The following is a 27,543-nucleotide window of genomic DNA, read 5'->3' on the forward strand; positions in this document are numbered from 1 at the left end:
ATTTTGCCTGCTTCTACAATATTAATCGAGGTAGAGATGCTCTAATAAGCAAATAACGCATGAGGGATTAGAATATTTCGCTGAAAGGCACGGACGAACGTATTTGAAGATGATTTATAAATTAGATTCAATGATCTACCTGATTCCTAGCATGCATATCGACGGCACATGAATCAAATAAAACACTGGCCGCTTTTTTCAAAATTAATTGGCCAGACAGTTCTCTAAAATGAGTTAGGGGACCTATTTCGACACCAAACTATTTTGAACCGTAACACCGAGTAGACGAATAGGCATTTTTAGATAATGGTTCGGTGAGAATGATAATCAAGGAACACGGTAATTGGCATGACGTTGTTTCCGAACAGTACCTACTCGACACGCAACGACGATTGCCCCTACCACGACTATTTCGATTCACATTTAGAACTCCAACGTTTTTCTCTGTACAGTATCCATCGTCCGGATCAGTCGGTTGTGTCAGTGAGCAGTGGTATGATGTGCGGCAATGGAACAAGTTCGTACAACATTTCGAATAAAGTTGTAACGGAAAAGTGCTGGTGGTATAGACGAAGTCCAAGGCCTTTGGCGATTTGTGGATCGTTTCAGTAAGTAGGCATTTTGTATTCGAATTTAATATTTACCAGTTTTAGATGTAGGATAGAATTCTACGCTTTGTTGGTTAAAGACATTTCAAATATTGTGATTTGTAAGTAGATTTATTGGTTGCACTCATCTCGTGTCTACTCGAGTTAGTTGGTGATGGTGAGCCAAAAATATTAAATACTAGATGTTACCCGGTTCTTCGCCTCCGTGAGAATTTTGAGATAAAATATAGCCTATTGCAATATTGGATAATGTACCTTTCTAATGGTGAATGAATTTTTGAAATCGTTTCGGTAGTTTCGGAGATTACCTGCCTCAAACATACAAACTCACAAATTCACAAACGCTTACCTCTTTATAATAATAGATAGATAGATAGGTAGGTCTAAAATATTAATATCCCTAAATTTTGAAGATCGATGACATTAAATTTATATCTCACGAATAAACTGAATTGTCCACAATTTTAAAAGCTTCGTATTTTAAATTAAGAACGAGATTTATTCATTCTGACCTACCTTTTAAATGTCAAAAAAGAAAGTATAGGACCACTAACTTGAAATGATCGCCAGCATAAGCATAAAACGTATGGGTTCTTTGGAATGATAAATTTAATGTTAAGGTTTCTTATCATTTGGAGAGTTAATAAGGAAAGCTTAAATGTAAATGGATATGATGCCTTTGTCCTTAGCGATATTTGATACTGGCTGTGTGAGGTCGATGTCTTCGTCTAATCACTGTCATTTTTAAAAACGATGGGAACCGTTGTATAATTCTGAATTCAAATTTTGAATTGTCTATTGGACAATTACATACGTAATGTCGAGTGGGGAAAAGGACTGTGGATTAAATGTTTAAACTTTTTGCCATTATTGTATGGTATTTTATTATACTGGATTCTCAAGGAAATGTACTTACAGGTGACAAGAGGAATTAGCCGGAAATTAGTTAATTTTAATAATTAGTATTTATAATGGTAAAACAAATTGAATGGTAAATATTTGTAAGCTTGATTGTCAAATTTCGTTGAAGCATGTTAAGGGCGAATATTAAATTAATTTGGGTAGGTTAATGTACTGTTGCTGGCTTAATGTTGTCAAGGAGGATATGCGTGCCAATGCTCTAACCAATAAGGATAAAGAAGGTCGTGCGTGGAGAAGAAAAAGTAGGAATGAGACGGGAAATGAGATCATATGAGAGATAGAGATGGGCTATTGTAGTTCCTAAGTACTATAAAAATGACTGTATGGTTTTTTCTCGTCCTAGAAGTGGGCTGGGGGCTAGCATGACATATAAAACACGTAGCACTGCATTGCACTATGGATGCAAATCTGAAATAAAACATTTTATTTTATTTATTTATTTCGTCCACACGTTCTCACTTTTGTTTTAAACGATACGTACACGATATGGTACAAGTTTATTTGTTAGACAAATTAAAAAAACCCCGACTTTCGATATTCATTTCGTGAACGTCGTCGTCATCTATGAACCACCGCATAAAAATTATCTATCAAATAAAACCGCATCCAAACCGGCACTCCCGTTGATGAGCTACGGTGCCACGTACACAGACAGATAGACACACTTAGCGGTCAAACATACCCCTCTTTTTGCGTCGGGGGTTAAAAAGGAGACAGCATGTGGACGTTAGTAACTTGCTACGTGTTTGTGGTAGACTTTCAGGTTCCTATTAGGAAGTATTTAATAGGTGCCTAATATAAATCCGTTCATTGTTATCTTAATTCGTTTATTTAAAAATTAAATTGCGTTTCAAACAATTAACATTTAGTTTATTTGAACAATTAATGGAGCAACATACTGTAAGTATTTATGCTAATTACTATTGTTCTTGGAACGCGACATTTGAATTGGTTGCTTACAATAGTATTTACAACAATCTGGAGCAAACTTTCAACCTGATTTAATCGGAACAAGTTTAGAATTGTTAATATTTTATTTTAACCAGTAACTAACTGATAATTGTTATATTATATTAAATACAATAAAAAATAATATGAACGGAATTAATGAAAACAAAATACATGTATTTATTTATATTTTTTATTAGGTATGTATGCAACTTAAATTAAACTTAACTAATTATGTGATTTATTGTTTTTATTTGTCTACCTATTCTCGTATTTAAAAACAAAATGTATATAGTATTTTATTCAGATTGCTTTAATTTGATGTCCAACTTCATATTGTGAAATTTCATAAATGGTTCTTTTTTCAACGTTCAGTGACAGCCCTGTTCGGACACGTGCGCACAAAGGTAGAGGCATGTGCGGCGTCTGCGCAGGTGCATATGAAACGCAGCCGTCGTCGTCCAACTGCCGGCCAAAGCCACCCGTACCCTTTTGCTAGCATCAGTTTATTATTATTACCGCACTACATATATAAACAAATATTTATATTTTTTATTAGACATAAACTATTAATAACACTTACTGTCTTAACAAACTATAAAATATTTGACCGCGGATTCCTCCGCGGCAATTTTCCGCGGGACCTGTACTTTTTCCGCAATGAAAGGTATACCCGTCCGTCTCCACACTCATAAGTAAAATGTATGCGAAATGATTGTAGTTAAGAAAGATTATATTTAGAATAAGATTAGAATATCGATGCAAATTTTAATAATGTTTAAAATTTTCAACCCTTTCGTACACTCCATTGCCATGGTGCATGCCATTGACAACTTGTCATGTCAATGTCTTAAAACACGCTGTTTTCAATAAATGCTAGTGATATCTGAATAACATCGAAATAAACATATTTATTATCTTATCTTTATCAAGAGATGAAGACAAAAAATGAATATATAAGAATACATTGAAGTAATATTTCCAGTAATAGAAGAAGCGTTTCATCAAACACTATTATATGACTATTCGCAATTAATCATATTTTCAACAAAATTATCATTTTATTAAAGCTGGCGGAAAACCATAAATATAGAATAATATACGTATAGAATAATAGACAATATTATCCCTTGGATTAATATGTGTAGAATTTACGATTATACTCGTATTCTTTGGCTTTTATGTTTGCATTATATTTTTGTGTGTAACATTTTACATGTAATATCTTCTTGTTACAGGTTCTTGTTAACGACGAAGAGGCACATGATTATGTCCCGGGTATGTATCTTATAACACTAAAATTTATACCGAATATTTTCATAGAAAAATTGACAGTTCGTTGTATTAATTTCCTATGTTTTTATTGCAATTTTTTACTTCCGTTACAAAATAAATCAGTGAACTTTCAGAAAAATTGTACATATTCCAACATAGAACCTCCTTCTTTTTTGGAAGTCAGTTGAAATTTGACGTCTATTTTTCTATGAAAATCACAAAATTACTTGAAGTAAAGATGTATCTGAGATACCACTGGCTGTGACCACTGGAAGTGTTCAATGTCTTTACCCAGTATTATAAGTAATATTGACAAATGTCATCAACATTTGTCAATATAGTGACAGACGCAATCGTGTCACGTCATTAGTCTGACGTGCGATTACGTGCGTTTTGTGGAGACGTGACGTGAATTGAAACTCGATCTTCAAGATACACCTCGAAGTTATAGATTCTCGTAATCGGACAAGCTTGAATTTAAATTTATCATTGAGGTTCCAACGAATCTTGCAGTACAATCAATAGCGTACAAACCTATCCAAATTCCACAGAATTAGAAAGTTGCATATATGATTTATTTATGCCAAATTAATACTGTAGTAGCGGTTTCTGCTAAGTAATTTATTATGCAGTTGACTGTACATACAATCAAAATGAAAAAATCTTTATTTCATCCTAAGACGTTATTGACGTTATAATTTAATTAAAACAGTCGACTGTCAAGACGCATACGTGTAGAAGAAGCGACGCAACAAACTTCATCGCATTTTTGTATGGTTTTCACCAATAGAGATCCGGTGAAGGAACCTGAGGAAGGTTTAGGTGTATGTATAATTCTTTACCTTATAGTCCTTATAGTTCTTTACCTTAAAGCCGGGTCTGGTCGAATAAGGGATCACTCCTCATAAGGGATCCATCAACTACGGAATCCAAAAAAGTAGCCCTATTATATTTTTTCTTAACACACTGGAATTAAACGCTATGTGAATGAAATTTGCATAGTTAATGATGAGATCGCGAATGCAAAGGGCGGTATTTGCTTACGTCCGCACGTCATCCAGTTTCGTGAGCTAAATTATGCAATTGCATTCAATAAATGAATTAATAAAGGTAATTGGTAGAGATTCTAGCGAAGGTGGGAAGATGGCTAAAAAAGGACAAAACAATTTTAAACGATTTACTAGAGAAAAAAACATACTGTGACGAACATACGGGTTGGAGTCAATGAACTTCTGTACAGGGCTTTTAATAAACATAAGCAACTGGCAACACCACACCCGCAGAAACGCTAATAAAGTAAACGTGATTCATTGAGTCGTATTTGGAAAATACCGACGTCGACACAGCGAGCCGAAAGATAAGGGACTTGTTAATGAATTTACGTGACATATTTATCAAAATATTCGAAAGCGGATGCTAACATAAAAAAGGTATTACCTCAAACACCAGGCGATATACTAATTTCATTCATTTTCATAATATTCATTCGTTTACGCTCAAAAAAATTGACGCAGAAACTTTTTATAACATGTCTTGTTTATCGTTCAATGTGATAAAATGTAGAAGTTGATGTCTTCTTTATTATATTCGCTTCTACAGCCGTATTTTCTCATGACTGGAGGTCGTGTTCATTAAGTGAAATTTGAATACAATATTATTGGCAATATTACTGGATTGATTCGCGATTGCCTTCTCCATTTCGCACACTAGATGATAAATTGTCAACGTCCTTCGCCGGAAGCAAGTGGTGGCCGATGAAAACTACTGTTACATGAGTCAAATTGGTATATAAACTCATGTGTCAAGTGGGATTTTTCGGTTCAAAAGCGTCATAACCACAGCCCATATAATTAATATATGCCAGATTACGGGAAATTGTTGAGGCTGGATGGATCTATTCCAGATTTAACTGTTAATGCTATTTCAATATGAGAACATAACTCTTGAACACTACTTGTTGCTTCAGAAGAAGAAAAATAATGTGATTGAATTCCAAGCATATCGAGTGAGGATGATGTTTGAACAAAGTATGCGGGCTACAATGGTCTTGTTTGCTCGGCTAGTAGTGTTGACCGATGGCTGTTTTGTGCTACACAATGCACACATCGTAACTGATCAATCAGCTCTTTATGTTCTAAGTGATAGGGTTCATTATTATGTCTATCTTATACACTAGCCGATAGTTAGCACTTTTGTCGGATTCCTTCAAGTCTATTGTTTGGTCTGTCAAAATTCTGTGTTGTTGTTATTAACACTTATCGAGCGGATTTGTTACCAATTTATAAGATTTGTTGTTCGAGGGATTTTCTCGGATGTTTATTGGTTTTCACTGTGTACATATCTTTGTTTTCATTAATTATTATTTTAGGCCCGCATGCGTAGTTGACATGAAATAATTTATACGAATGATATTATACAAATTGTTATCATGTATTTATTTTTTATCTGTCATAAACTTGCAAAGCGAATTTACCTATTATACATTTTCTTTTATACACCACTTAATTTTGTTTGCAGTTGTAAATACATGATAAAGATCTGTAATTTCATTTCTTTCCGTAAACATGCAATTCAGTTTTTTAAATACCTTATTCAATTGGCTATGGTGTAAAATTGTATCGATTACCTGACAAACAGACTCGACAAATGAACATTTGATCTTGACAAACGAGAAAATAATGAGCTCGGCGTGACTCAAGCTAGCGAAGCCCCGGTTGTTTATGGAATGGATCGATTACTTACTACGTATTCTATTAGTGCACTCATTGGAACTATTAACGGAAACTACAAATTAAAATTTCTTTATTTTGTTGGTTTCTTAATTTAAAATCATGTTCTAGATTCTATTTTCTATATCATAAATCAAATTTCAATCATGTCGATCTTTTATATTGAAATTTTAGTTTTCATTACTGTTTTCATAATTTACCTACAGATACATCGGTAAAGATAAAAAAATATTTTTTAAATATATCTGGGAAAGTGTAGTTAGTTTATTCATAAATCGATTTAAATTAGAACTGGTTCTCTCATTGGCGGCTGGCGTGGGAATGGTAGACAATGGCGAGAGTCCGGAGCTCTGGCGCTGTCGTGTGAAACCGTGGGACTCATGGTGGAGCTGATGTCACGCCTTCAGCTTATTCCATTATCAGGTTGATATTATTTTTTCTTTTCAGGTGTTTGCTGCCAGTGTCTTCTTTATCATTTCCCGCTTATAAAGTTCGTTCTCTCATCTTTGGTCATTTCTCTGTAATCTGCCTGAAATTTATCCGTTCTTTCTCAATTATTTCAACATGATTTTCTATTTATGAATTTAGTCGTTACCCTTTTGATGTGGTTATCGATAAAGTTAACCAGTCTTTATATTTAAAATACATATCATTTTAGGTGTCTCTTAAGATCAATCGTTAGCTCTCATACCTAAGTTCTAACTGAACTAATCTACGGTTTTATTTTTAATTGTTTATTTCCAGCAAATAACAATAATCATAATTTTAATGAAAGCAAAAATCGTAAAGGTCTGTCTGTAGAGCTTAATTTATTAATCTACATTCGATTTTATATTACGTTCGGTCACGTCCTTAGAACTAACACAGACCATTTAGACTTAGAAATGAGTTCGTTCACACAGCAAGTTCAGGGTCAACCTGTCTGTCTGTTTAGGATGTTAATGTATGTATGTAGGATGTAGATGGGTATAGATGCGTTTGTGCACCGTAATGGCCTGAGTTTTAGTTATTATTATTGCCTTGTATATTATGTCTAGTTTTTGTGAATCACGCAGAGGTGGTTGTAAAGTATTTAATATAAAGATGCCTACAGATTAATTACTGTTCTCAATTTCTCAATCTCTCTCTTTGAGTACATTCCCAGTTTCTCCTCCTCGGCCCGGGATTCGCTTTCCTACTTTTTTTTATCTACTCCACGTTCGTTGTGTCTAAACTCAATTTGTGATACTGCCTTGAGATTTATATAACAATTTCTTCTTTAAACTTGTTTTTACTTATTCAATACTTGATTTTATTTATTCAATTATTATTCGAGGTCTTGAAGTCTAATTAGAAGAATATATCCAGATAATGACAACATTAAAAGACTCACAATTGAGGTACAAACTCACAATTGAGTCAACAACAAAAGTCTAGAAGACTCTATATGTCACTGACACGTATATAGACCGTATAGAGGGAAAATCTAGTACATTTTGAAACTTCAAAGGTGACATAGTTTTAATTTAGAGTCTAAACTTCTAGACTTACTTTTGTTGTGGTCTCAATTGTATATATATGACAATTTCATGTCGGTATCGGTATGACGACCTCTGCCTTTTGTCTTATGATCATCACAGGTCCCGGGTTCGATTACCGGTCGCAAGATAAGATGGAAACAATCTTTTTCAGATTGATCTAGGTCTTGGATCTCGTCTATAAGTGTATATGTTATAAATAAAATATGGTAAAATATGGTATGGTATGAGATAGTTCCCGATAACCCGTGTTTCTCCCGGGCTAACCCAATCTGTGTGATTTGTCCTAAATATTACCATCTTTATCAATCACAAATAAAAAAAAATCTATTACAATTTTTTTCATTCTCCTTCACCAAACATCCTCATAAATTTATGTCAAACTAATCTCTCCAATACTGCATTTTGCGGTCAATTTACCTATTAAATGCTCTTCGTAATAACTGTCTCTGCCTATTGGTTACTACCTGCTTTATGGGTTAGGCTCGTGTTGAATACTAAAAACGTAGTCGTTAACAGAATTAATCCATCGGTTTAGAATTTCTCAATCGAAACGAATGAATCAAAATACCGCATTAAATATGTTATCAATAGTTTTCAATAGCTGTTAATAGTACCAAATATGGACCAGGTCGTGGTTAGCGGCGCGTTTGTACGATTTCACTGTTGGAATACACAAATTCGTGAAATATTCTAATATACGTTTAATCATTCATCTTTAGCTACATTCCCATGGAATTGCAACATTGGCCGTCCATAAAATATAGACCAGTTGTCTTGGCGATAGGGTTACCGTTCGTTAACATATTTCCGAATCGGTCCGAATTTTCGTCGATCGTATTAATGTACTTACCTATATTAATTACGTTAGGCTCTTACCGACCTGTCATGAATTATAGTTGAAAATTTCAAACTCTAAAGTAAAGAATGGGAAAAAATAACAGTTCAGAATAACCTGGCTTCATACTTTTCCTTCTGTCACAAAATCCGAAAACTTAAAAAAAAAAACTTTTTCTCGAAAAAATAGTTCCCCTTTTCAAATTTCGAAGTGGGAATGAGAACCCTGATCGCGCGTTGACCGCATTCACACGGTCGTCGTGAAGATTACCGCGAGTCCCGCAAGTGGTTTCAAGCGGTGTGATTGATCGAGAGAATACGCGAACAAAATGGACGGATTATACTTTTGTCTATGCGTTTTAGGTTGTCTATGTCGTAATTTGTAATGTGGTAAAGGAATGATGTTTGGAGGATTAAATTTCGTGTCGAGATTTTTGTTTAGTTTATTTTTACACAAAGTATTTTTGCGTGTTTTATTCAAGATAATTCCGCTGTATCTCGATTATTAACTATAGTATTATTAATAGGTGATACTTAACAATGTAATGACTTTGTTTGAAGAAATGAACACTTAATTTTCGTTCAAAGATTACTCTGATTATAACTAGTAATTATATAATAGATACTGTGCTATTAAAATATTCGACAACATAATAATATCGATTATAATCAGTAGCTTATTAAGGCGCTCAATAATTAAGGCAGCGTGTATAAGCTACGCCCACGTATTTTGTAAGAAATGGTCGTGTCATGACGCATTAGCCTCAAAATAAAAATAAAAAATATTTTCAATAAACTCCGGTTGGCGCTATAGATGGTTGTTCCAAATTTGTAATAATGAATGTCGATGATTTTGTTGACCTTTCAAATCTACGTTTAATATTTAAATATTCCACACTGTTATATTCTAAAACCATATTCTAAAACTCTTTGAACAATAAACATTCTTAACTAATACAGTAAATAAATTAAAAGTTAAGAACTAAATGATAAAAAAAAATATATATAAAAATATATCAATGTCGTATTCGAAACTCAAATTTACAAAAAAAGAGGTATTCTTATCCTTGTCATTATTACCATACCAAATGTAGGTAATGTACATATTTTCTAAATATTTACATATATGGAAAACCGTACAATATTCCTTCCGGCAATGTTGAGTTTAGAGACAGACACGACAGGGGTACTTCCTTTTTCACTATGTAAGGTAGAAACACAATAGATCCAAATTAAAAGTAAGACGGGATATTACTTTCTATCCTTCCATCGATTCAGTCGATTCATCACACAACTTAAAACGTCATATATTTCCTGGCATCGATTTCACAAACATATATAATTAAATATATGGTGATTAAAAATAAATTGAAGCTTCAGATTTAATTAACAACTGTGAGTTATATTCAACACATTCATGTTTATTTAATTAATAAAATGAATTGCTTTTAAGATATGCTACTGCATCGGGAGGAAAATGTTATTCTTTTTTAACGTATCATCCATGCAGGTAAGTATGTGTAGTTTTACATTTGTGAGTAGGGTGACAATTTGCTGAAAAAAAAACCGGACACGACTGCATTTTAACTGAAATTTCCCATGACTAGTCGCCAGAGATGTCAGATGGAAATATCTCGTGTGTGTATCGACACTGACAAACATATTTCATTCCAACATTTTAAGTCGTTAATTGCCGAAAGATAAAACACCATACTTAACTTTACCTGATTGTTTAATAAATTTAAAATAATATTAAATTAGTATATTCATGCCACATTTCTACAGTGGACTCTCCCATTAAGTGCTAAGATATAACTTCTAATTAAAAAAAAAAAATAATAAAAAAGATATATAATATAGCCAACCTCGTATATACGAAGTAAATGAATATATGATGATGAATGAACGTTTACTGTCATAACTTAAACACCACAACACAAAACTATATCAAACAAGTAGATAGAAATCGATTTATACAAGTGGGTAAGAAAAGTTGTCTTATATGATGTGCTGCGGGTTCATTTCGCCAAACAGCATTCAGCATATGTTGCAGACATACCAGTTAACTGCAGCTACTACGCTGATTTTCAATAGACCTACTGCGAAGGAGTCACGGACGAGGTGACAATTAAATTGAGTATATAATATATGTGTCTATTTTTTAAAGTTTAGTTGGTCACCCTTTTCCGATGTATTCAATTCAGATCGGCGGGTCGCGACCCTGCTTTGCATTAAATTACGATCGAGTTAAAAGATTTCAACACTTATGTCAGTTCGACGTTTGATGAGCCTCTTCAGGCGTGTGGAGCTGGGTAATCAATTTGGTAAAGTAACTGTTTATTTTGTTCGGCCTTTGAACCTCGCCATTGGCTAAAGAGAAGTTCGATTTTCGAATTTCAGTTAAATTGCCTTTTCGAATACTTAATTCGAAATTCGAACAATATTAAAAATATTGACCATAGATCAATAAAAAGAAAAAATATTGGCCATTCCAAAATTGAAAATATCGATGGAGAAGATTAAAGATATATCTTAAAACCGAGTTTGGTGATTTTTTCCCTATTATTAATAACAAAGGTAAACCAAAAGTTATCATTAAGTTAAAGTACGTTTTATCTGTATTGTCAAAGTCAAATATTGTAAAGAGCGATAGTGATAAAACATACGTTAGCCTAAAGTATGCTTTAACTTTTTAATAAATATGAGAGCTGGTAGAGATGAAAGAATATTATTAATTGTTAGGAAATTTACATATTTTTGTCATATAAATTAGTAATCCATTAAATTTACTATTCCCACTGTAACTATAAATATGCGTTATTTGTATGAGTGACTGACAAAATTACAAAATAGGTGATTTGCATTGCCTAACCAGTTATCCATTTTCTTTACTAATGGTATAATCTTGCAAGCAATTTTGTTCTTTATTTTATTAAAATTAAAGTATTAGAGTGTGGGCGGTTAAAAAAGAATAGTGTAAAAACATAGAGGTCACGACCTGTGCATTTCTATGCGCGTACGCACGTCTACTGACACGTGGGAATGATGCCGTTAATGTTGCCAGCTTCTTGGAACCGACTACCGCCTGCTAAGTACTCGCCATTAGAATTTATGATTTTTGATGCTTCTGGTAGTTTGTCATAATTTTAATGATTTTCAAACTAAGTCTTGACGGAAAATTATAATCAATTCAACTGAATTTAAACGACATTCTACTAAGTAAATAACATAATTATAAGCCATGCAGACCTTTCTAGAATATTTTATTACCTTTTGCCAGCAGCCTCGCCCGCGTGAATTTATCTGTGAAAGCGGAACAAACATGATTTTCATAAACTTTCACCCCCATTTTGTAAGGGGGGTGAAGGTTCATATGGGGGGTTGATTTTTGAATAAAAAATTAGCTTATGTTTGAACGAAGGTCTATAACTACGTGCAAACCAAAATCGGCCCTACGGTTTAGTCGCGAACGAACAGACAGACTTTTGGATTTGCAATATTAGTACGGATTACACCAGAATGAATCATCTAATCTTAATGATTCTTTTCATGATTAAACCATCAGTATGTCGTGTGGGCAGTAATAGTTGTGCCCACGCTTTTTTTATTGACCTGACCTTCGACCTCTGACCTCTATGACATCATGGCGACTTTCATCCACAGTGTTCATTCAATTTTGCTGATAAACTGTGGAAATGGCGGACGAGCCGGTCAGACATGTTCATCGAGATTTTTAATTAAGGAGAATCTTATTTTGACCAACTTTATGTTTATTATATAACCAATTTTAATTTTATATATAAATATTTAACCATTTGAACTAAGGTTATAATACATTTGATATTGATTCGTTTTATAAATAGATGACATAATTTAATTGCAAAATATAACTTGACAGATATTAGAAACAACGATATATATTAAAAAAATAAAAGTATTTACAACATAAATAAAAGTATTTGCAACGTAAATAGATTGTTTATGTAATTAATATTAGTTTTTGACAAGTATTAGATAATATTTTTATCGACATTATTGAAAAACATTTCCAACGAGGACTTTTTCAGGAATCAAGATCCTATGACTGTTTATAATAATATTTTTCGAGTCGGAAACGTGTGTGTGAGTAAAAAATTCTTGTCTCTCTGTATCACGACTGGTAGAATGAGTTTCAGGCTTTAAATTTTGATTTTGTAATAAAGTTAACAATAAATATATGGCAGAAACTCAAGTAAAAAGAAATTGCAGTTTCGTTGCAGTTGCAGTTTTATATACATTGTATTGCATTTGACCGTTTCCTTTGGACCAAACTCACTTTTTACTCACATATTATAATTATAAAACAAGTCCTCTACCGCCTCTGTCTGTTTGTTCGCAATAAACTCAAAAACTACTGCACGGATTTTCATGCGGTTTTCAGCAATGGATAGAATGATTCGCGAGGAAGGTTTAGGGGTATGATTTATTATGTTTTTACCCAAGCGAAGCCGAGACGGGCCGCTAATAATATCTAAATATTTCTCCACAACTAGCGAATACTCGTTCTAACGAGTGTTAATAGAAGTCATACTGTAGGGCAGTCATACATAGGTATGGTTCCGCCGGGAAACGGACGGCAACCGGTCCGAACCGCCGCCGGACCGGTCCCTGGCCAGCCCCGGGCTCCCGTTTCCTGTAGGTGACTTTCCTTAACACGCCTTGATAATAGTGACATTGCTAGCATTCTTATGATTATCAACAAACTTACCATAAGTTAGAAACACTTAGGAAATTATCATGCGTGTGGTTCCGCCCTGGAATCCAATCACTCCATATTTTCTCCCTAAACCTTCTTCATTATTATCCTTCCCTTTTCTGTCTTTTCAATTGTAATAAACATCAGTTAATTATTAACAAATGAAGTACTGTCAGGTTTATCATCAGAACAGTCGTGTATGTTAGAAGATTATGTGTCGTGAATCTCACAGTAAAAGCGAAGCTCGGAAAGCCATGCAAAAGTAACGTGTGTTATATTGGGCGAGCGAATAAACCTCATGTAAAATCCGCTTTATTCACTAGAGATCATTCAGGTATTACCTACCACAGAATACATCATAGTACAAGGTACGTAAATAAAATTTTGAGTATTTTTAAACTAAATTAGCTCCAACTCCACCCACTCTACTGTCGTGTTCTTTCTCATCCTCGCTTTCGGAGCTGTGACGCCTCAAAACTCAGCGTTTGCGTAAAAAAATTGCGATTAAATTTGGGAGATTAGGCTATGATTTTATAACCGGCCGCACGCCTCACATCAGCCCTCTAATGCTATCAAACGCGTAGACATCCACGGGATGTTATGTAGTGGTCCTATTCTCGGGCGGAACCACACGCCGTTTCTACTGTCGTGCGTTTTATTACATTTTACATAAAAATAAGTGCAAAAATTTTGTAAGCAAAGCACCGACTCGCCTGTAACTTGGACAATGTGAACGTTTTGCTAAGGCAGTCACGTTGAGCTTGTTGACCCCTGCCTAGCCTATATATTTTAATAAGATTAATTAAATACGTGCCTGCTGCTTTCTCTGATTAACTGATTTACATTACATATACTTTACGTAAAAGAATATTTAAATAGATAATAATGAATGGAGGAATGACTATTGAATTTATGTTAGCGCTTACCTATTTATTGCTTGAAGGATTAAAACTGCACTTAAATGCTATATTTGTCTATAAAGTATTATAATAAACGACGTTCTATAACATGATTCGTCTTTGAAACGATACACTACATCATATCAATTACAATTAAAATTAAACTTAAACGTAAATCAACTTGCAACACGTGCAGTCACCGCACATCAAGTTACCCAACATGAACCTCTATGGCGCGGTAATAGCGAGTTTGCAATGAATTTTGGTAGGTTGATGTGCTGTTGACTGTACAACTGAACATGCTAGAAAGCTGACTGTTCCCGCGAAACAAACATAAATCAACCCACTTCATGTTATGAGAGGTGTGTGAAATAAATTAAAGCAGTGTGTCCAGTCAAAATTGTGATAATTCTCGTATTTCCCACGGCCCATTCGCCTTTCGGAGAACTAAACAGGCTGAAACATTATTCTTGATCTTACGACTTCATGTCTTGAATTATGACGCACGAAATGTGTACTAAGATAAATTTTCGCCTGCGAATGACCCTTTGCAATTGGACAAGCTTTATAGTTACAATTGATTATGTTTTCTCCCAAATCCAAGTAACCAGAACTTTTCCCGTTCCCCTTCCCGGAGACCTTGCCTCAAATCTGTTTCCCGGAAAGTGGAACCGTTCCATTTTTTCAATATTATCGTTTGTGCATGACGGAAAATACTCATTTTATTAGGAACGAACTCGAAAGCGAACCAGACATGATTTTTAAGCAAACTTTCACCCCCTATTATAATCACTTGGGAGATTATTTTTGAAAAAAAATGTAGGCGTCTTTACCTACAAGCATGCCAAATTTCATCAAAATCGGTCCAACGGTTTAGTCGTGAAAGCGGAACAGACACTTTCGTATTTATTATATTAGTATGGACGTATGGAAGTATGGCTACACGTACACTATACATAACAAATTAGGCTAAAACATAGTTAATAATTAAGTATGCGGGCTAAAACGTTTTAAAATTGTCCAGTTTTGGACTATTCTTCCATATCAGACACAAACAGACAAACACAAATTAGCAGTCGTTATCTATTTAACATTTATTGCTAATTACCCGCTGCCGGTGCAGGACGATTTATGAAAACTCAGGCGCATCTTTACGACGGCTAATTAAAAGATAATTTTAAAGAGCAATGTTCTGTACATATATATTTTTATTTTCCTAATTATCTGTCATATGTCCTTTTTATTTTGCTTAAATATTTAATACCGTGACAATCGACGACATTTCAGATATTTATCTGAAATGTCGTTGATTGTCATCATGTTTATTGTCATGTATCCAGGTATTTTTGGAAAACATGAAAAAATACGTAATACATATGTATCATTATTAAAAACAAAACATTTCCTTGAATATTCTGAATGGAATAATATCCTAACACATTAAAATAGAAACGGTAATGAAAATACGCAAAAAAAATTTTTGCATTTGTAAATTCTTCGAAAATAATACTTCTAATCGAAACAACGGTTGTTAGTGAGTATTATTGTTGGAAACATTAACTTCCGGTACGTACACCAGGTCCCAGTAAATTGAAAACGAGTTAATAACACGCTTAATTTATTGCGGCGACATTTTATAATGTTACATTAACTATATTTTATAAATTAAATTAACTATAAACGGTCAATTTGTCACTGAATGGAAATTGGTTGTGTTCGCGCTACTTCGCAGCATGAATCCCTGGGTCGAGAAGCTTATAATCTCAATAAAGGTTGCAATCATAATTTGAAATTACAGTGTTAACGACATTTTTATGTGATAAAATGTTTAAACAAAATAAGCCGTCGTTTAAAATACCTAAGTATCTACAACATTGCACATAAACCCACTTTCTGCAATTATAATTTCTTTCTCATCTCTGCGTGGTCCTTGTTGCTTTCGGGGCTGCGACGCTGCGAAACAGCGCATAACCTTATTTTTTTGCAAGAACCGGCTGTGATTTTACAACCTCCTTGGGTTGCTACTGTTGCCTATCAGCTGCCTCGGCGTGGGAGGATATGCAGTGGTTCCGTCCTAGAATATTCTAGGACGGAACCACACGTCACAAACTACAATTATATCGCATCAAAATTATTCCATATATTAATGAGATTATGTATCCCAACATAAAGCTCGTTTTATAAAGTCGGTTGATATGAGCCACATAAAGTGCACAGGAAGATTTTTTAAGGAATCCTCGATATGTTTATAAGTTCCTTGATCAGGGCCGCATGCGCAGCCAGCGCCATTTGTTATTGACATGTTAAGGCTGTGTCGGATAAATTTGACTCCATTTGTTCGGCAGTTACGCGACTAATTTGAACCTTAATTCTTGCTTCACACCATTTTTTTCATACTTTTTTAATTTTTTAAGATCTCGCTTTGGTGATTCCGTATTAAATTACTGTGAAACCTGTTTATGAGGTGATAAGTAGAGGGAAATATATAAATTGAGCCTTAACTTGACATAGGTATTTTCTTTACTTTCTTCTCGATTACTTATAAACTACAAAACTATTTTATCGACCGAGCGTAGGTCTCTAATCGAGTTTGGGCGTAAATTGTTTGTATGTACACGTCTGTAACACATGTACTCTCGAGCCGCGGGGCCAATAAAGACTTGGAGATGTTTGGATGTAAATTATTTCAAATAAAAAAAAATAACGAATTAACTGTCTTTTCCAGAAGCGGATTCCTAAAGAAGGACCTGTACAACCTGTCAAGGGAAGCCGCGCCCGGGAGCCGGGGTCAACGACCTCCTGCAATCCGTGTCATAAACAATCTCAGACCACTTTATATCAATGGCTGTAAGTACAATATGGTCGTTTTGTGTTTTTTTTTGCCAAAAGTTTACAACACTCGCGATTCTTTTCAAGCTTATTTTTTTTTGTTATTATTTCTATGATTATTTGGGACTTTCCGGTTACATCCCATTTTTTCATCCCACTTTTGTAAAATTCCGTTTTCATTTACACCGAAACTAATGTAATTGAACTGAAAACGACTAAATACCTCCTATTGTAGACAAAAAGTTAGAAGATATAAGAGGCCACACATTTTTATGTGCTGTATCCAGATGTATTAAAGAATACGTGAAGATCCAAATGCATCCAAACTGGTGCTCTATTCCTAAAATATAAAATGTATTAGTACGTAATAACCTAATAGTAACACAATTTTTCACTCGGCTGCAGTCTTGAAGTCCACTTTTAAAATTAAGACTGTCCTGTGTGGGAATGTATTGCCTACCTGGCAAGACATTTTCACATCTCAGTTGCTTTCAACGAAATCCATGGGAAGATATGGATTGCCGGATTTTTTCGTGCGGCAATAAAAAGCTCACATACAAATAACGCAGTGTAGGTTGATTTGCAACCGCATCCGTTTTTATACACTTTGATAATGTATTTCTAGAATAAAGGCCTCCGTTCATGGCGACTGGCCATGTGCGCATGAGTCATACTATAGTACCATGTAGGCTTCACACCTCTAGCCGGGGTACATGACCCTGAGACATGTAATTAAAGATTACGTGTATTGATTTGCGGTGATTGGTTTTGTCACATGTATAGGTTATTTATAGCATAATAATGTTTATAGGTATAAGATTAATAATCACGTATTTTTGATTTTAGAGTGTGTTCAATCAAATGTTAAGGTTTGAATACACTAGATTTTGGCCACAGCCACTTTCTGGGTGAAGGCAAAAGCTGGGGTAAAAGAAATAGACATTTTTTATTAGTATACCAATTACGAGGGCCTTTTTTTTCAAATTGACCGTTAATCCCTATTGTGACTTAATTTGTACATGTGTAATAAATATTTTGACGTGTGTTTCTATTTGTGGTAGCACGGCATGTCAATTTTTGGTTAGTTATTTGTGTGAAAAGTTACGTGAATCGAGAGGGTTTTTAGACATGTCATTTTTTATTCTAGGTTATTTATTTCTTTGACAGAATTTTCATAAAAAAAAAAATACGTTCTGCATTCGTAATCTTTGTTTATACGAAGTTCCAAAACCGGTCCCTTTTCAGACGAGAATAAACTCGAACGATTCTTCTCATGCGCCAATTACATACCTCTCTTTATTAATTCCGTGTAAAGTAACAAAAAGTAGCTGCCATATGCGCGTTTTTTTATCCTTTTTGGCAACTGACGTTTTTACATCAGGGCTTCAGAAAATTGCCCTTTTAAACTTTTTACAGCAATCTAAAACGATAAGATTAAAAACGTATTAGCGTGCGGTGTTAATATGGGACTAATGATTTTGAATCGCGCTTTTGAGCCCATTGTAAAATTATGGCATTATGTGTTTTGCATAAGTGGTGGCCAAAGGCTAATTTTTGAAGGAAGCACAAATCCTAATTTTTGATTTCTTTTCTTTTTGTGTTAATCCATCCAAAGGGCACATTACATGTACTATTTCGAAATCAAGAGGTGCCACCTAACACTATATTATATACAAAAATATAAATCTTTAAATCCGTGTAATTAAACTTTATCTCTTTTAAAGGTATATTCTCTTAAGCTTTAAACGTTAGACATAGCATCTCTTATAGAACCTGACGAAAGTGCTCAATTTTCTGTTCATAAATTGAGATTAATCTGTCAGGCTGTAAGCTGCTTATGTTTATAATGGTCACGTACAAGGAAACCCGCGGTAAGAACATGTTTGCTGTGTTGACTGCGAAATATATTTCGAATTTCCTAGCTATGAACGACCAAGCTCTTGACTATATGTGGCTAGTGTGCCTAAGTGACGAATCGAGTTACATTCTTTTGTCATTGATTATACCTGAATTGCGACACTTAAATCTCTCCGCAATTTGTTAAGGATTAAATTGTGGTTCAATGACTCCATCTACCATGATGACTTTATAATGATTTCTATGAAGATCTGAATATGGTAGTATTTTCTCATAAATTAGACTATTATTCAAGTAGAACGGTGGTGTTTAGACTTCTACGTTAGTGACCTGGACAATAGACTTATTTGGAATGGTACGTGGCTGTGGCGTGTCGTGTGGTTCCGCCTTAGAATAAGACCTCCATATTCTCTCGTTGGTGTCGTACGACGCAACTAAGGGATTCACAGCCGAGGATGATGATAGGCAACAATAAGGGTTGACGTCAGGCAGGTAGGCGGATGTAAAATTACAGCCGAATCTTTACGGGCTTCTTGACGACCCCGGGCTTCCTGGCTTCACCGCTTAGAACGCAACCGGAAAATGTGCAGATGAAAGAGAGAGAGGAATGACCCTGTCTGTACAAAAATGATACATTACAAATATAATACTGTAACTATAGCCAATAGGTATAGCTGTACTCCGCAGTTTCTTCCTCGGGAAGAATATTGGGATTCCATCAGAACATCCTGTATAGGTATAAGAATACAAAGGACAAACAAATAAACTATGATTTCAATCTTTGTGAGATAGATTATTTATCTTAATACTTTTGATTATAAGCCACCCCAACTTGGAAAAGTGAATTTGTATGTTTCTTTGGTACCTCTTCAAGTTTTATCTACTCAATCTATTTTCTGCTCTTGAAATGTCTAGGGTTATAAAGGACATAAAGCAGAGATTTAAGATCATTACAAATGTTCTTACATCTGTGACATAGAGACAGATTTCAAAATCACATCTTCAAAAAAAAAATACTTTTCTTTTGGGATAAACGGGTAAAAATCTAGGTACCAAGTTTTTTTAAATAAATAAACTAACAAACATTGTATTCCAAAGTAATAAAACCATCAACGATCTCATAACATTCGCATACGGTCATTAACATCGCATTGGAATACTTTAAAACCGATAAATTGTAACAATAAAAGTATCGATACAATAAATCTATTTGGGATCATTATGTCATCGGCCGTTGCTCGGAATAAAACCAGTTCTAGTCAACCAGTCCAGCGTACTATACGATTTTTATGGACCTGCAGGTTCCTTCCACTTTGATCCAGATATTAAAATTTATTCAAACGCAAATAAATTTAGCAAGTGCTTGATCGATCAATGAGGATATAAGTACCAATGGTCTGATAAGTAAGGATGCAGAAGTCGTGAGGAGGAGTGACAGATGAATGATAAAGAAATGAGAAAGAAAGATTTTATTTTTTTAGGTTTCATATTACACAGTTACTCTATTACATGCCCAAAACTAACCAACCGGGAAAACAGTTGAGGCAGAGAGAGTACAGGGCCAATACTTAGAAAAAGTAGTGTAGTAAAAACTGTTATTGTATAAGTCAAACTGAATATAAAATAAATCCATGTTCATTATCATTTCAATTGAACTTCACCGTATGTAAATTTACAGTTCACCTCTACCGACTTCGAATCGAAATAGGAGAAACTCAATTCGATATTAGCATCTTGATAAATTGATATGTATTTGATAAATTAAATTCGGTTTATAATACCGATTTTCTTAATGGTTACTTACCAACCTCTTGCCTAAATATGGCAATGTAGTACAGTGCCTCGGCAATTTAAAAGCACTGTCCCGGATAGACAGGGGCGTAGGTTCAATTCCAGATTCTTTTTTAATGGCCCCCATTTTGTGACACGCCATAATCCACTCCGTGGATTTCGTATGAGGTGGCTAAGGGGCATTGTGGTATAACGCCAGCCGCGCGTCCATAAACTAAGAAGATAAATCATTATAACAAATAAATTAGTTTTGCCTAAATAGTCTAGAAGATATTTTCAAATCTGGTTAAAGTACTGACTTCACACACTTAAAAATATGAATACATTATTTTGATAGGTGTATGAATGGATTGCATTACCAATTTGGCCAATTTCTGAAAGCAAATCTCATAATAACTCATCAGAGCGGCACTTTAACTTCAAATATGGTAGCAATCAATCAAATATTAATGGAGCGCGCATTGATGATTTAAATGAGGACGCATTTAGACCATAGTGGAATCAAACACATTCGACCAACCATATAGCCGTAAACCAGGCGTATTGTTTTAAATACAGAGAAAGTTCAGATAGTAGATATTATTATGAATTACCATTGTACATGCAAGTAATACAAAGCCTTTAAAGTAGAGGTATGCTTATACATGTTATTACCACACCGTTTAGTTATGCCTTATTACGATTCTGTAGTTCCCTTCTCTTCTACACTAATATCTCTCATACGCGTTCGGCGCTTCAATAGACTGTCTTTATCCAAGAAAAGTTTACTTGGTCTTATGGAATAGTTAGCGCAAGATCTAACCCACAATTAATGATGGTAATAATTAGGTAGTAAAAGTGCTGGCTTGATGTCGTCAAGGAGAAAAGTGAGAAAATCTTTGTATTTGTACATACGTTCTTGCATTCTATATGGGGATTTCTATCCTGACAATCTCACTCCTCTCCTCTATATTCATAACTCTCGTCATACATGCTCTCCGGCTATGGATGCTCCTAACATCTCCCTCGCGAAGGAAATGAGCTATCTGATGTCGGTATGTTGTCTAAATAAAAAATATTAATATTTAAAATAAGTTTCCACAATATTAAATTAATTATCTTCTAGAGTATTAAATTACAGATTAGTAAAGCTTCAATGAGACTACAAGAGTTATCGGGTGCTAATATACAGCCAATTTGGTTCGCTACCGACCAGTAGCTCGATCCCGCTGAGCTGAAAACGAATCGTTAAAGCATTCAGAACATCATACATTCTGGTGCACATTACTCATTTAAATAGACTACTCATGAGGTAGACGTTGAAAAAGTACATCGGTTCAGCGCTAACCCGTTGAGTAGATTAATACTTTGCAAATGTAATAGTCAAAAATGTCAAGATCTGTCATTTAGATAAAAGATGTTTGCACTTGCAAATAAATTATTTTGATTGTTTTAACAAATGGGAAATTGAAAACTTTAGCTGTACGTAATCACCGTAATCAAAATCATATCACGTAATTTAAAAGAATCGAGCAAGTTTGTTGACAAACAAAATTGAGGAATTGAGGTATTATTATATATTTATTATGTAAATACTTAATTATAGCATTTATATTGTACCGTAACCTTTTAAATAGAAAATTAGGTTTATCGCCACTATAAAATTATGTTGATCACAGAGTCAACGTTATTTTATGTCAATAAAATATAAAAAACGCTAAAAGCTATTTGTGCAGACAAATAGTTATAAGTAATTTATGTTTTATTGACTTAATAAGTACTTTTATCATAAATAAATGCTCAAGGAATGTGGCTGTAATACTTGATCTTGCACCTCTCAGTATATTGGCGCACCAATAATATGCTTAAAGTATTCCGTTTAGCGCCACGATTTTTAAGTTTGTTAAAACTTAGTTCTGTTGCACGCAAAATTATTTCTGTTAGTTTATATTGTCATTGATTGTTATGAATATGTATACTCTAAATAAATACTTTATTCTATTGAACGGTGCCGTTTAGCGCATTAATCAATCATTTTTAGGTGCGATTCGAGGAATAAAGTATTGCTATGATGAAGTGTATTTCTTTTAAAGAATTGTAATTATAATATAAAGATTCAAATTCTTCAAATAAAAACCTTACTAGTGATTACTTAGCTTGAGGTGCTGTTGGATTTATTTAAACTCGAATCGCTCCTCAGATATATTTATTTGTGAGAAAAACAGAACCGTTAATGTGAGATTTGACGCGGTGCGATTCCAAGTGGTGCGCTAAAAAGTACTAATTGAATATTTTATTTGACAAATATTTATCTAAGAGTTATTCACAACAAGACTTACCACTTTATGAAGTCATCTTTAAGTAGTAAAGAAAGAACAGTATAATATAAGCAATCTATGGATAGAAAGTTCTGTTTCAGCACTAGAATTCCGCACGTGCCGTATGCACGTTTTTAATATACTTATTTTATTATTTCACTCCAGAAAATTAATATTATGACATACAATTAAATGCACATACTTGTGCATTATTAAGTTGTCGAGTCCATGGTGTGCACTTTCATTGTAAATGTCCATTATTCCGCAATCCGACGCGAATGCAAAGAAACATTGCGCAGTTTGTATGTCGGTGTATTTATTAACGCAATGAAATACCAGCAATGTATGCCGAATTGTCAAAGTTCGGCGAACTGTTCCGCGATAATGTGGAGCCAGCGTAAGGTATACCATTATGAATTCGCTGAAAGGTAGGCGATGACTGTATGAACTATTGTTTAACTGTGTGTACTGTACGAATGTGACACAACTGAATTACACCAAGTACACCAGTATAACTCAGACATATCCGGGAACGTCAGGCATAGTTTACCTCCGCGATGGCAGGTCGTGGATAGTAAAACTTAATGAGGGACGAGATTGCATTGGTTGCTTGGATTTATATGATCAACTTCTATATTGTGATAGCTATAACCGTTACTGTTAGGTACGGAAACTATTCATTACTTTTCTCTATTTCATCCAGGTTGGATATTTAACTTTGCTATCAGATCCTGCTGCGTATAAACTTCACCAACCAGTTGTCATATCTAGAACTCACAAAATCATTTTCTTTATGGCTTTTTGTCAACCACGACGGAGCACCTCGGATTTCATAATACTTAATTGAAATTATTTTACCTATTCATATATGTTTTATACGTAGCCGTCCATCCTGACTTTGCTCGGGTATAAAACCTAACAAAATTATACACCTAAATCTGAATCACTATGTGTCGGTGAAAAACGTAAAAATTCGGCTGGTAGTTTTTGAGTTCAGCTCGTTCATATTAAGAGACAAGAGGACATATTTTTACAATATGTAGCGGGCGAAATGAAAAGTTTACAATTCCAAACGATTCGCTAATATGTGGATATTCGATATCCAACCAATTACTTATTAAGAAGGTTTTTAAGGGGCCAAAAGTTATAAACATATAAATTTATTCAGCTTTTTGTTTTCTGCATAAGTCTCTCTCATCCATGATCGATCTGCAACTATTATTATAAGTATCGTCTGGCTATTTTTTATTTTTAGGCTCTACCATTTAATATCACTTTGACGTAGTGTATATCTGTTCTAGGTGTCCTGCCCAGTTCAATTTAATAATTTAATGATTTCCATATACTAAAACATACTAAAGGCATTAGACATTAACACTTCGCAGAATATCCGAAAGCTCGCGCTGAAAATGTCCACCTCTTATCTGTTCGTATGATATCCACTATACCGGTGATTATACGTCGACGATGAGACTCACAGATAAATAAAGCTATTATCAGATAGCCAGATTTATCACCACGGTGTCCGATAAGGCTGTATTTATTGGGGCCCGCCTAAACGATCGATGCAATGTACATTTGCATGCACTATTCAATTGATAGCTAGTCTTGTTTAGCAGTGGTTTGCAGGTATGAATTCTCTCTAGGATTACTTTCCTATATTATTTATCATTTGATGTCCTTATATATTTCTACTTTTGATAGAATAATAATCTTTTTACTTATCTACTGATTCTTTAATTTCTATTAATCTATTCTCTGTGAATTGTTTTAAATGTTGAATAAATTATTTAAATTCTTCTTCTTTGTTGTTTCAGGTTAAATTAGACGGACAATTAGACAGAGATCTGGCCATTATCCTAACACCTTTTGGATGAATACAGAACAATTTGAGAAAATCACGGTTCTTGCGTGAGTAAATACACTGAAAGGCTTATGTGCCAACTATCACATGATATCTATATAAAAAGTTCTATAATGATTCATTTATTGCAACTCTAAAAAGGTGTCACACAATGGATGGTGTTTAGAATACCTATAAACATTACTAATTTGTATTTACTGTCATTTATCAGCATACTGACTAGTAATCAGGATTAAAGAAACTTTTCAATTTATGTCGACAGCATCCGTGTTGCCGACACGTGTTATTTCTAGACCTATCGATATGTTTTCTATAAAATCGATTCGCAAATCGATTTCGATCTAAATCTCAACTAAACACACAGAGAGATCGGAATTATCTTTCACTGCGTGATTTAATTCCAAAGTGAAATCGTGTTTCTGTTAAAACTAATTTATTTATGATATCAATCATTGATCCTTTTCATATTCTTTAAATATTAGATGTAAAATTAACTACGAGGGGATTATTTCAATAAATGGATTGTGAATACACTACATTATATGTTTTGTTAAGCAATAAAACACTTTTATCAGTATTAGCCCTATCAATGCTATCTATAATGCTTGCTTGCTGCTTTATTAAATAAATACAATTTTATTTCCACAATTTTACAGCAAAATATTAGTGTTACGAGTAGTTTGTTTAGGAATTTGTTTAAAAATAAGTTTAATGTTGTTATGGGTTTCTTACGGTATATATATGCAGACTATCTTCACAGTAGTAGACTTTAGTTGCAAAATATTCATTCAATTGTGAAGTAATATAATGAAAATGTCTATTTCAATGTATAATGCTCTTAAATCATAAAGGGATGTGGTCAAATTGTTTGCTTAATAAGCCTTGTAAGAAAAAACGGAGTTTAAATATATATTTTTTTTATTTTGATGAGAAGAATACCATTTTGGTGAGAAGAATACCAAAATAACTTCACACACCAATTGACATCCTGAGCATTTTAAGCACCGAATAATTAAATGTGTGCGTTTGGTTGCGTGAAGGTATTTAAATTGAAGAGATTTTTAACGACTATGAATAACAACGGACACATCATCACGATTCGTGATCGCTTTTCGACTTAATTGATTATCATGAGATTAGAATTTTGATCACAAAGATTTATCTATATCATTCACATCTTATGGATAAAAGTAGAAATTGAAGGAATTATTCATTTGACGTTACTCCTTTTTCCGATTAGAGTTTTCTTTTCTTTGTTTTTTTTTCTTTCTATTTTTCTGATGTTGATCCGATGTAGCGCCGTCGCCGATTATATAAAATGGCGTACTTTATTCTGCGCAGGTTAAACTTAACGTCAAAGTGGACCGGCGCAACCCACCGTGTATGTCTGTCACTTGTATTAATACTAACTATTAACACTTGTTCGTATAGAAGTTTATCCTAGTGGCGACATCTTGTTTAATTAACCGACTAGTAACTGGTATTCAACCAGCGTGGTACGTGCGGAGTCTAATTCGTATACCTTGATTTATATAAAACATATTGCACCTGGATTTAATTTGTTATATTGCAATGATATTCAAGAAGTACTTAATATGTTTTAGACTTCTAATAAAAATCAGTACAAATTGTTCGATCTAACATTAATGTGTTAAAAGTTAAGTTTTAATTAAATAAGTCTTGGTTATTTACTTATTAATTAATTTTATTATTGCTTTGAGCAAGTCCGTTGACATTTAATAATCGTGGTCTGCATGGAACAGATATACAGATGTTTATCTTTTATGCATTATATTAAAATACTGTACTTTTGATATGATATTGTTTTACTGGAACTGCTAATTATGCTATCATTTATAGGTAAGTCTTCTACTTAGAAAAATATTTATCCATAAATTACATCCTCCTATACACTTTTGCATGTGATATCCTAAGTTAATTATTCTCAAAGCTACAAACTACTAGCGTCATCTAGACGTCAATATACATATTTCAGAGTTGACAGTGCATAGTCTAGCAACTGGCTATAATAAATGTCCTGATGTGCTTTCGTACTATTCATTGACTTTAATTGCGCAGCTGTGGCCGCTCGATTGCCATCTCCTAATGAATCCACAACCTCGGTGTGCGTACATTGTATATGTACCTTAAAAGCCTTTATTATTTCTGATGTGGTCGGTGGAAAAGGGCCTTTTGTATCCGTCTCACCAGCGGCCATATACGAGTATAATAAGAAACATGTGATTATGTAACTATATTATTATAAAATAAATTCAGTATCAGAAGATATGTTTATACACCATCATTACCACTCCTATTTTCAATGGAAAAAGAATATAAATTTACACTTGATTTCCATAGTATCAATGGGTTGTATGGTATGCTTCTTGTCAACGTGTCAAATGGCTTTCTTCTCAACGTTATTAATGACAATAC

The 27,543-nt window shown here is 34.0% G+C and overlaps 1 protein-coding gene across 1 annotated transcript; it reads left to right on the forward strand.

Moving 5' to 3' along the window:
- The first annotated feature begins 306 nt into the window (after positions 1-306).
- Positions 307-26,923, forward strand: LOC128683417 (uncharacterized). The gene is made up of 5 exons (XM_053769050.1): positions 307-314; positions 453-608; positions 3,716-3,755; positions 17,195-17,316; positions 25,061-26,923. Exons 1-5 carry the CDS (start codon positions 307-309, stop codon positions 25,068-25,070), a joined length of 336 nt encoding a protein of 111 aa, XP_053625025.1. The 3' UTR covers positions 25,071-26,923.
- The last annotated feature ends 620 nt before the right edge of the window (positions 26,924-27,543 follow it).

This window comes from Plodia interpunctella, chromosome 1, assembly GCF_027563975.2.
Source record: "Plodia interpunctella isolate USDA-ARS_2022_Savannah chromosome 1, ilPloInte3.2, whole genome shotgun sequence".
NCBI lineage: Eukaryota > Metazoa > Arthropoda > Insecta > Lepidoptera > Pyralidae > Plodia > Plodia interpunctella.

Bases quoted from the DNA above. Each gene is read 5' to 3' on its own strand.
- LOC128683417 (XM_053769050.1), top strand. The intron at 609-3,715 runs GTAAGTAGGCAT...TTCTTGTTACAG, and splicing joins GCGATTTGTGGATCGTTTCA to GTTCTTGTTAACGACGAAGA. The intron at 3,756-17,194 runs GTATGTATCTTA...TGTCTTTTCCAG, and splicing joins GGCACATGATTATGTCCCGG to AAGCGGATTCCTAAAGAAGG.